The sequence below is a fragment of the Perca fluviatilis genome, chromosome 11, assembly GCF_010015445.1.
Source record: "Perca fluviatilis chromosome 11, GENO_Pfluv_1.0, whole genome shotgun sequence".
Lineage (NCBI taxonomy): Eukaryota > Metazoa > Chordata > Actinopteri > Perciformes > Percidae > Perca > Perca fluviatilis.
This window is the reverse complement of record NC_053122.1, coordinates 14,857,901-14,867,988: the sequence shown is the minus strand read 5'-3', so window position 1 is coordinate 14,867,988 and position 10,088 is coordinate 14,857,901. Positions and strand designations below refer to the sequence as shown.

The window sequence follows — 10,088 nt, the reverse complement described above, 5'->3', positions numbered from 1 at the left end:
CTGCTACAACACACACAAGTTCACCATAATCTACAAAAGAACTACTTACATGTGTGCCCTCATTTAGAAGTCTCCCAGCTAATCCTGCCTTGTAACTGACTGAAGTTGGAGAAACAGCCTGTCTTTTACTTCTATGGAGCTAGCTAGCTGACATGATCTACATCTGAGCTACTGAGCATGTGCGAGTGCAATCAAAGATAGTACAGAAGAAGAAGAAGAAAAGAGGTCTCACTCTGTAGCTAAAACAGAAACCAGGTGAAAAGAGGATCTGCAGCAGTGAGAGAGAGCTGTGCAGTACAACAAAAATATGGTGTTTTTTTAAAATTAAACCATGTAAACCTATTCTGGTACAACCTTAAAATACAATTATGAACCTGAAAATGAGTATAATATGGGCGCTTTAATGCTATGGTAAACTCCCTGTGTGATGTATTACAGTACCAAATTTACGTAATTTTGATGTGTAAATTTTGTGTGCTTGTGATATGTTTTTTTTTTTTTGGTGTTTTGAGTTTTGTAAATTGAAACTTGGTTGTGAAAATTGAGGCAAAATAATTGTAAAATACTCCAACTCTAACTTTTGTAAGTATTGTTAAAGTGTTGTATTCTTGTTGTACTGGAAATATAATCCTCTATAATAGCAGTGTTGGGTTGTATTTTCTCCAAATAATGTCTTAAATCAACACATCTTATAGTGTGAAGAGAGCTCTAAAAATGGTTTACTGACTCTTCTTCCTCAAATAACCTGCTGGATGCCCAATTTTCCTTTTTCCTTGTCTCCCTGTAAGGCCTATAAAACTGTGTCTTAATAGAAGAAGCAGGGGAGCAGCTCAGTATTTCAGGCTGATGTGACCAGGCGTTGACACCCAGAGCTGTGTGTCGGACAAAGCAGGCAGTTAGAGGGAAGTATTGTTTGGGGAAGCCGGCAGAGGAAGCAGGCTCAGACACTTCCAATGAGCTCTCCATCTTTTCATCAGGCTACTTGATTTTCCCTTTCCTGAGCATTTTCCTGTGAACTCACTAAGAAACAATCCATGAGCAGAGTTTACTGTTAGCTAGCTCTTTGTCCTGTCTAAATATAGGTTTTCTTATTCAATAGACAATAGTTTTCTCGACCCCAACACTAAATATAGGCACAATTACCTTGAAAGAGAAAGACAGGCAAGAATGCAACCTCTTCCGTATGACAAAATAATAAAAACACTTTTTTGTTACTGTACCTGTGAGGACCTTCATTCTTCCATTCTCTCCATTAAGGAAAAATATTGAAGATAATGAAGTAAATAAAAAAATTATTATAATATTGGACTTTTGGGCCCACAGAATAATATATATATTAATTGGCAATACAATTATTATTATTATAATGTGTAAGCTGTTTGGAGAAATCTACTGAGTAGTTTATGTACTTTGTATTACTGTAATCATTTCCTACTGTGCATTTTTTTATTTTACATTTTTCTGTTCAGTTTTTTTCCTACTGTTTTGTCCCGTGATGCAAATGTAAACTCAAGTAAAGACCCTTTTAAAATCGTAACTATTTATATAACATTAAGGAGTCATGACTAAATAAGCAATAAATTACAAGTTGCAGTTCAGAAAAAAATAAATTTTTAGTTATTATGTATTAAGATGTTAAGATGTCAAAAACTCAGCTAATCTGCCCTATCAGGATTGGATCACATTTTTCCACCATCACTTTAAACACTGTACACCTTTTTTAAACTTGAAAATATATAAATTGTATATTTTACATATTTGTATTGTTAATTTGTACTCTACATTTGTGATTCTTGACTTTTGCGGCACGTGTTTTTTTTCTTCCTTTGTATATTTTGACTATCATGCACCACAGCTTTAGGGCAAATCCCTTTTATGTGAAAACCTGCATGCAATAAACCTGAATCTGATGTTTTCTTTCTTCTGCCGCCACCCAGAGTTGGTTTCTTTTAACCATGAAAACAATATTTCCACAACCTAACCAAGTGGTTGTAGTTGCCTAAAGTTGAAAAATGCTGCTGGTGTGCATTGCTGGAAGGTAGTGCTGTCCTTAAAGGCCCTACACACCCATGGCACACCCACACAGGTGTTGTCACTTACCTTGCCAAATAAGACTCCTTCTCAGTACAGACTGTGCTTGACTGATACTGATTATTATATTAGCGTTGTTGGACCTGTTAGGGTGGGAGGGTCCACCTATGTCATTCATATTGGTTTGTTTAGTTTGGTGACCTCATACAATTTGAGAACAATAATAACTGCTATTCAATACTTGAGTATTTCCATTTTCTGCTACTTTCTACTTCCATTTCACTATATTATATTGGTAAATATGGTGCTTTCTACTCTGTTACATTTATTTGACAGCTGTAGGATTCATTTACACACAAAATATACACTCACCGGCCACTTCATTAGTTACATCTTTCTTGCTATAGTATCCGGTTTGACCCCCTTTTGCCTTCAGAACTGCCTTAATTATTCATGGCATATATGCATCAAGGAGCTGGAAACATCCTCAGAGATTTTGGTCCATATTGACATGACGGCTGCATATTTGTCGGCTGCACGTGTCGGATCCATAATGAAAATTCCATCCACCACATCCCAAAGGTTGTCTATTGGATTGAGATCTGGTGACTGGGGAAGTCATTTGAGGACAGTGAACTCATTATCATGTTCAAGAAACCAGTTTGAGATGATTTACGCTTTGTGACATGGTGCATGATCCTGCTGGTAGTAGTAGCCATCAGAAGATGGGTACACTGTGGTAATAAAGGGATAGACATGGTCAGCAACAATGCTCAAGCTGTGGCATTGATGAAAGTATCCCCCACACCATCACACCACCACCACCGGCCTGAACCATTGACACAAGGTTGGATCCATTCTTTCATTTTGTTTATGTCAAATTCACTACCATCTGAATGTTGCAGCAAAAATCAAGACTTTTTCCAATCTTCTATTGTCAAATTTTGGAGAGCCCGTGCCAATTGTAGCCTCAGTTTTCTGTTCTTAGATGACAGGAGTGGCACCCGGTCCGGTGGTCTTCTGCTGCTGTAGCCCATCTGCTTAGAGTTACTTTTGCCTGTCTGTCATTATCCTTTGACGTCTGCCATTAACAAGGCATTTTCACCCAGAGAACTACCACTCCTGGATATTTTCTCTTTTTCTGAGTATTCTCTGTAAACCCTATGGTTAATGTATGATGGTTGTGTGAGAAAATCCCAGTAAATCAGCAGTTTCTGAAATACTCAAACCAGCCCTTTTGGCACCAACAACCATGCCACATTCAAAGTAATTTAAATCACCTTTCTTCCCCATTCTGATGCTTGGTTTGAACTTCAGCCGACCATCTAGACCATGCCTAAATGCATTCAGTTGCTACCACGTGATTGGCTGATTAGATATTTGCGTTAACAAGCAGTTGAACAGGTTAATGTTACCATTAAGTGCCAATTAGTATATGATCAGTTTATAAGATGTGAGGTAATGATATAGACTAAACTACCAAACAAAAGTATATTTTACATTTTTATTTTTGATACTTATATTTTGCTGATTATACTAATGTACTTTTACTCAACATAGCGTCACTGTTGAAAGAAAACCAATGAATTTGGTGCTTTTGTATTTTTCATAAAAAAATATGAGGTATTAAGTCTTATTTTACAGGTTGAGAAAATGATCCTACTTCTTAAGCTCAATAATAGAAAGAAACAGCTGAAAACAAAGCTTTTCCGAGCTCATGAAAAGTTACTGTTTTGAAGATACATGGTTTTCATAAGACAGCGACAACAGTATTTAACAGTAACAGAGTACTTTTACAATGTGTTGACCTGGTTACAGTCCAGATCTGCCAAACCATCTGGGTCTTTTTTGGAATTCACCGACAATCAATCTGTGTCGTCATTTAGATTTGAGGGCTTGTTGACCCGACTCGAGAGACTTATTTTCTATTAAAGGTAAGGATGACCGAAAAGTCCTCACTTTAGGGGATTTTTCTGTCCTTGTGAGAACATCTGGTTCTCCTCACAACTATTGAAATATAATAACACACAACAAACACTCCCCAAAACCATACACACACATATTCACACACCTTGACTAAGCACAAAGACATTTCAGAGTTCAATCACTGTAACTATCACACACGTTGTTCAGTAAGTGAGGAAGTAGGCTGGAGGAAAATCCGTGTCGAAGAGTCTCCTCATCCTCCCACACGTCTCTTGTTTCATTGGCTAAGAGGTGTGATGTCACAGAGTGGACTGTTCTATAAAAAGTCACTCTTCCACACAGACAGCAGAGAACTCACTCACTTACAGCAAGGAAGACAGCTCTGTACCGTACATACTTTTCAAGCAATTGTAAAAACCTTTGGAAATATCCACCAGTGAGCAGGAAAAACACCTCATCATGTGCAGAGGACTTGAATCACTGCCTTTCACCTGCCTGGAGAGGTGAGATCCATTTTTATTTTTTTGGAGAAGAATTAATTATTCCTGTACTTCTAGGATATAACGTGAATTTAAATACTCATACTTAGTCTCTTAGTAACATTTTCTCTTTCTTTATCTTCACAGGGCAAAGGAGCTGAAAGCTTTGTTTGGAAGTTTAATACAAAAGTCAGATCACAGCATCACTGGCCAGTCAAAGAAAGATGACAAACTGAGGTAAGACATACAGTACATTCACATTTTCTCTCTAAGCGTGCCAGTGAAATCAAAGTGGACCTCCGTAATTCTTCAGAACTTCTTCTCATGATTTTTTTCTGTTGCTGTAGGTTAAACGTCGACGAGCCTTTGAAATGGATGGAGTCGTTTGAGAAACTGTTGTCTAGTCAAAGTAAGTGTGATCCTTCACATCACAAATGTTGCAATCCTCCCAGATGTTTTGAGATCAATACCAGATGTTAACCCACCACTCTCTCCTCTCTCTCCTGTTTTCAGATGGACTGTGCCTGTTCAGAGCGTTCCTGGTCTCAGAGTTCAGTGAGGAAAACATTGCCTTCTACTTGGCTTGTGAGGACTACCGGGCAACAAAATCTTCAAAACTGTCCACCAAAGCCAAGAAAATTTATGACCAGTTCATCGGCTCTGATGCACCACAAGAGGTAAATATCAAATATGCTAAATAGACAATTTAGGATACTCTGTCACTCTGCTGGCTTCACTTATATTGCTGTGAAGTGCTTATAATCACCTCTTTGCCATCCTTTGCTCCCCTACAGGTTAATCTTGACCATGCAACCAAAGCCATCACAAAGGAGAACATGGAGCATCCCAGCCAATCCTGTTTCAATCTGGCCCAAGCCAAAATCTACACCCTGATGGAAAAAGACTGCTACCCTCGCTTCCTCAAGTCCTGCACATACCTGGAGCTCAGCAGAAAGGCTAAGACTGGCTAACCAACTATATTTAAAAAAAAAACTATCCTTCAAGCAGCAGACATAAAGGGACATAAGATTACTGACGCACAGTGGAGACTGGAAAGGTTCACACAGAACAAATACCTCAGTCCAAGGAGTTTCACGCCAGGTTGTGGAGTTATTTTGGAGGATGCATACAGATCGGCGTCTGAGCTGAACACATGAAGCTGTGAAAAGAGACTGACACAGACAGCTGCAGGCGATGTCTGCCTCTGAAAGTAACACCTGTACTGTACGTACAGGGCTGCATGAACGGCAGCCACAGTGGCATAAATTATAAAATGCAGATAGACAGAAATGAGTTAGCATAGTGTTCATTTATTTATTTATTTATTATTTATTTAAAGTATTTTTATTATGTGGTGAAAACTGATCTATTCCATGTGTTGTCTTTTTTTAATCTGAAGTACTGTATGTGAAAATAAATGCATTGAATAAAAGAGTACTGTTTTGTAGCATGGAAAGTTCACTTCACATACACAGAAGGTGGATGTGGTTACTGAGGTCAGAAATTTTTTGGAGGAAGGAAGAAGACTTGCTCATGTGCGCTATTATAGCTACTAACTAATCTGTGGCTTCAGTGGTTCCACTTCACACGTGGGTGACTGGATGACTCCTTTTCTCTGGAGTCACAGTGAATGGAAGATATGAAGTGAGTGTGTGAATGTGTGTCAGTTCTTGTGCTTTTTATCAATATAAGGATCTGGTATGACCCTTGGAGAAAGGTAAAGGGTAGGTCATTTTGGCTGGTATTCACAGGATTATAGGAGGTATTGAATTTAGCTAGACAGAGAGCTTCTTTAATAAATAAATTACTTTATTAGTCAGCAGAGGGGAAACTAGTTTGGTCACCCATGCACAGTAACAAACACGAGGCACATGTCAGACAGGTCACAATAGACAACATCTAAAAGACAACAACTACAAAACTAACATACAAACTAAACTACTATACTACAAGAATAGTTTAGAATAGTTTGTAATTTAGGGAAATACACGTATTCACTTTCTTGCCGGGAGTAAGATGAGATTGAGATTGATATCACTTTCATATCTTTACGTTAAATGCTTAGCACAGAGACTGGAGCAGCTAGCCTGGCTAAATCCATCTACCAATACATAGCCTAGCTGTTTTCAGTCTTTGTGCTAAGCTTTAAGTTAGGGCAGGAAAGCAAGAAATACAGTTTATATGTTTGTGTGTGTGTGTGTGTGTGTGTGTGTGTGTGTGTGTGTGTGTGTGTGTGTGTGTGTGTGTGTGTGTGTGTGTGTGTGTGTGTGTGTGTGTGTGTGTGTGTGTGTGTGTGTGTGTGTGTGATCTGAGTGCAATAGCCGGTTGGCATGGAGACAGCAGCCACCTACTGTCACATGCAGGTTTGTTGAATACTTTAGCCACCGCTCACAGCTTGCAGTCACAGCAGCCTCCCATCCTTTTGTAAAGCAACCCCTTCCCTCCATTCTCCTGCCGTCCATCATCGCCACCTTCTCGCCGCTCTCCTCCTCCTACACTCTCCTCCTACCGCTATAGCCGACTCCTGTTCAAACACTCAGCCCCTCAAGAGGAGAGGGCGAAGTCATTAACACCCCTCTCACGCAAATGACAATGGCTATCTTTCCACTCCATCCTTCTTTCTCTCTGTGGTGTTCACCCAGTAGTGATGTATAGTGAGGCCTCTACTGAACAGACAGTAATTGAGATTCATTGACAAAAGACTGTATGTTTTTTTGCTTAGCAAACTGTAACCTCTCTACCTCAGAGAACAGATTGACTTGACTTTTTATTGTCACTTACTCCTGTACCAGCTGCACTGGTATCCCAAATTAGTTGACTTTACTAGAAATTTGCGTGGAAACCTGTTGCCTTAAACCGTAAAGTTTTTTGAACAAGGTGATTCACCTTGTTCAAAAAACTTAAACAGTTAAGCTTAAAGTGTTAAGTTGTCTTAACACAGAGCAGTAAGTTGATGCTGTAGACAAATCAAGTTCACATTAGTAGGCCTAGTCATTACTAAAAATCATTAGTAAACATAAATTATTATTTTCTGGAGTGATGTTAAGTTAAACATACAAAGAAATATTACAAATATAAAACATTAGGCTACTTATCAATACTAGAGAAATTAATAGTATGTATGAATATTGTTTTTTCCTTTATTTCAGTGTGATTTTGAGAATAATGTAATCAATGCATTTATTTCAATAATGCAGAGAGAAAATAAATCAACAAAAAACATTTAAGTTTTCAAATGTACTGGGCTGCACAGAGAAGTTATCTCAATAGACAGATATCACTTCCCAATCTCATTATCTCCAATTAACCATTTCCTCACTGCTCAGAAGCCATCAGTCCCCATGGTACAACAATAAATGTAGATAAACATGAACACTGAATCAACCATACAAAACTAAAACCCAGATATAAACATAAATGCACACCCAAAACATTAACAGAACATTATTTAAACACACTTTAACTATTACAGAAACCGTCGTTTTTCCCATTAGCCTTTGCACCGCTTCAGTGCAGAACAGTTCAAACGACCCAGCCCCTCCCATACAGAAACTTAACATCCTTAGTTATCTCTGCCTAATATGATCTGTGCACTGCATGAACATGAAATAATGAGTAGTGGCCACTAAAAAGTTTAATTACAACTAAATCTGGGTTTACAGTGTGATGTTACACACATAGCCTAGTATGATTACCACTTCAGCAGTTTGTTTAGACAGATCATGATTTATGATTCATGTCTAATTTAAACTAATTCAATTTAATTTAATCAAATGTCAGAATACTTTGGAAAAAGAAAGAAACATCTGAGACCTGACCAGGTGCGGCTGCATGTGGGTTTGGACTTTTTGTTTTTATGTCATTTGATATTGTGTTATCATGAAGGTGTACTTTGGAACTTTTAAGATGAATGAATATACAAATAACACTAATAATCACAAAGCACCAGAGAGAGAGAGAGCGAGAGAGAGAGAAAAGATTGAGATTTTTTATGCCTGGAAGAAAACAGGTTCACTGCGGCAAAAACACCTTGGATCAACATAAAAAATACAAACCATTTGAAGGATTAAAGTAAAACTTCTTGTGACGCCAGCTGTGCATCTCTGTGTGATGTCTGTAACTGCAAACAGATGGGTGGACAAAAGCTTTTCAAATAAATAAATTAGAAGTGAATCATATTGAATTGAATGCCAGTCAGAGCGTGACTGGACTTTTAGCTCACTTCCTGTGCTCCATTGCTGTTTGTCTTTGCCTTTTTCAGCTATAATTACATGGTGAGAATCTACACTAGATCTTTTTCATTTTAACTATGGTTAATTTGGCTGGCTGAGGGGTTAGTTTAGGGCTTGGGATATTTATTTTTTGTATTTTTATGATCCACATTCATTGTGATAAGAGGAAATAAGGGAAATGATGATTTTATATTTGAGAAGTTGCAATGTATTTTGGAACTCGGATATCTCGGACTGCTGTCTCACATGCAGTCCGAGGGCTACCGAGGCTGGATTGAGACAACATGGTGTCTTCCAGTGGGCCATCAGTCATTCACTAACCCACTCCCCTTGACATCTTCCAATACTTGGACTTCTGTGCTTTTGGCATTTTGAGAGAGAAGGCTCTGTCTCAGGTTTTTGTTAGCAATTGTTTAACATGCATTTGTTCTACATGTGAAGTTTCCAACTTTATATCAAAATAAAAAGTCAAGAAAGTCAATTCAAGAAAAAGCGCTCTTTTTGATCTCACATTGTAATTATATGATTGAAAAATCAGTAATAGCTCTGTTCTTCACTCACAACATTTTGTTATGGTTTATGTTATATGCTTGAAGCCAGCTTTGGAGAGAGAATTTGGGAAGAGTAACAACCAGTCTTTTATAGCCTTTTTCTTAACAAAAGTTCCTTTAATTGTATGTTGTGTGACTAATTATATATGTGTATAATCTGCTTAGTCAGTATTAATTTAGGTTGATATAGGTTTATTAGGCTAAAAAATAAAATAAATAAAACGATCAGTCAACTGATACTGTAAAAGAAAAAGGAATAAAGCAGATAATGTAGTTTTAACTTTAGTTAACTGTAGAATACTGTGAAAGTAATCAAAAAAACAGTTCACATTGTATTTTGCATTAACAGTACAAAACCGTACAGTAAGAGAATGTTAATTTTACAGTAACATAATGGCAACCCCGCTGCCAGTTCTTTACTGTTTTTTTACAGGAACATTCTTTACAGTGTAATAGCATAGTTGAATATACGTACAGTACCAAAAGTGAAAGTACTCATTATGCACAATGGCCTATAAAATATATTATATTCATGGATTATAATTAGTGATGCATTGATAAAATAAAGCATCACAAATCTAGTTGGTAAAGGTGTGGCTAATTTCAAATGCTTTATATACTGCTGCTGGGTATAACTTAATCTATAATAACATATGATTTATATAGCTGTCAAATAAATTTAGTGGGGTAAAAAATACATTATTTGCCTTCAAAATGTTAGTTACATTTCAGAAAATTTGTGATTGAAAGTGTCCTGAAAGATGACTCCTCTTTACTTGAAATTTATATGTATTTATATGCATTATGCTAAACTGATTAAATGAATGTGTGGATAATAGAGAGAGACCTAAGTGACTAAACCAATTCCA

The 10,088-nt window shown here is 37.4% G+C and overlaps 1 protein-coding gene across 1 annotated transcript; it reads left to right on the top strand.

The window, feature by feature from the left end:
- The first annotated feature begins 4,298 nt into the window (after window positions 1–4,298).
- rgs5b (regulator of G protein signaling 5b) lies at window positions 4,299–5,458 on the top strand. The gene is made up of 5 exons (XM_039814711.1): window positions 4,299–4,460; window positions 4,584–4,673; window positions 4,784–4,845; window positions 4,950–5,113; window positions 5,231–5,458. The coding sequence occupies exons 1-5, from the start codon at window positions 4,417–4,419 to the stop codon at window positions 5,405–5,407; spliced, it is 537 nt and encodes a 178-aa protein (XP_039670645.1). The 5' UTR covers window positions 4,299–4,416; the 3' UTR covers window positions 5,408–5,458.
- The last annotated feature ends 4,630 nt before the right edge of the window (window positions 5,459–10,088 follow it).

What these genes read in the sequence shown, in the direction of transcription:
- rgs5b (XM_039814711.1), top strand. Translation starts at nt 4,417, where the DNA reads ATGTGCAGAGGACTTGAATCACTGCCTTTCACCTGCCTGGAGAG. An exon ending in CCTTTCACCTGCCTGGAGAG is followed by an intron (nt 4,461 to 4,583) that starts GTGAGATCCATT and finishes TTATCTTCACAG; the next exon opens with GGCAAAGGAGCTGAAAGCTT. An exon ending in GCTCTGATGCACCACAAGAG is followed by an intron (nt 5,114 to 5,230) that starts GTAAATATCAAA and finishes GCTCCCCTACAG; the next exon opens with GTTAATCTTGACCATGCAAC.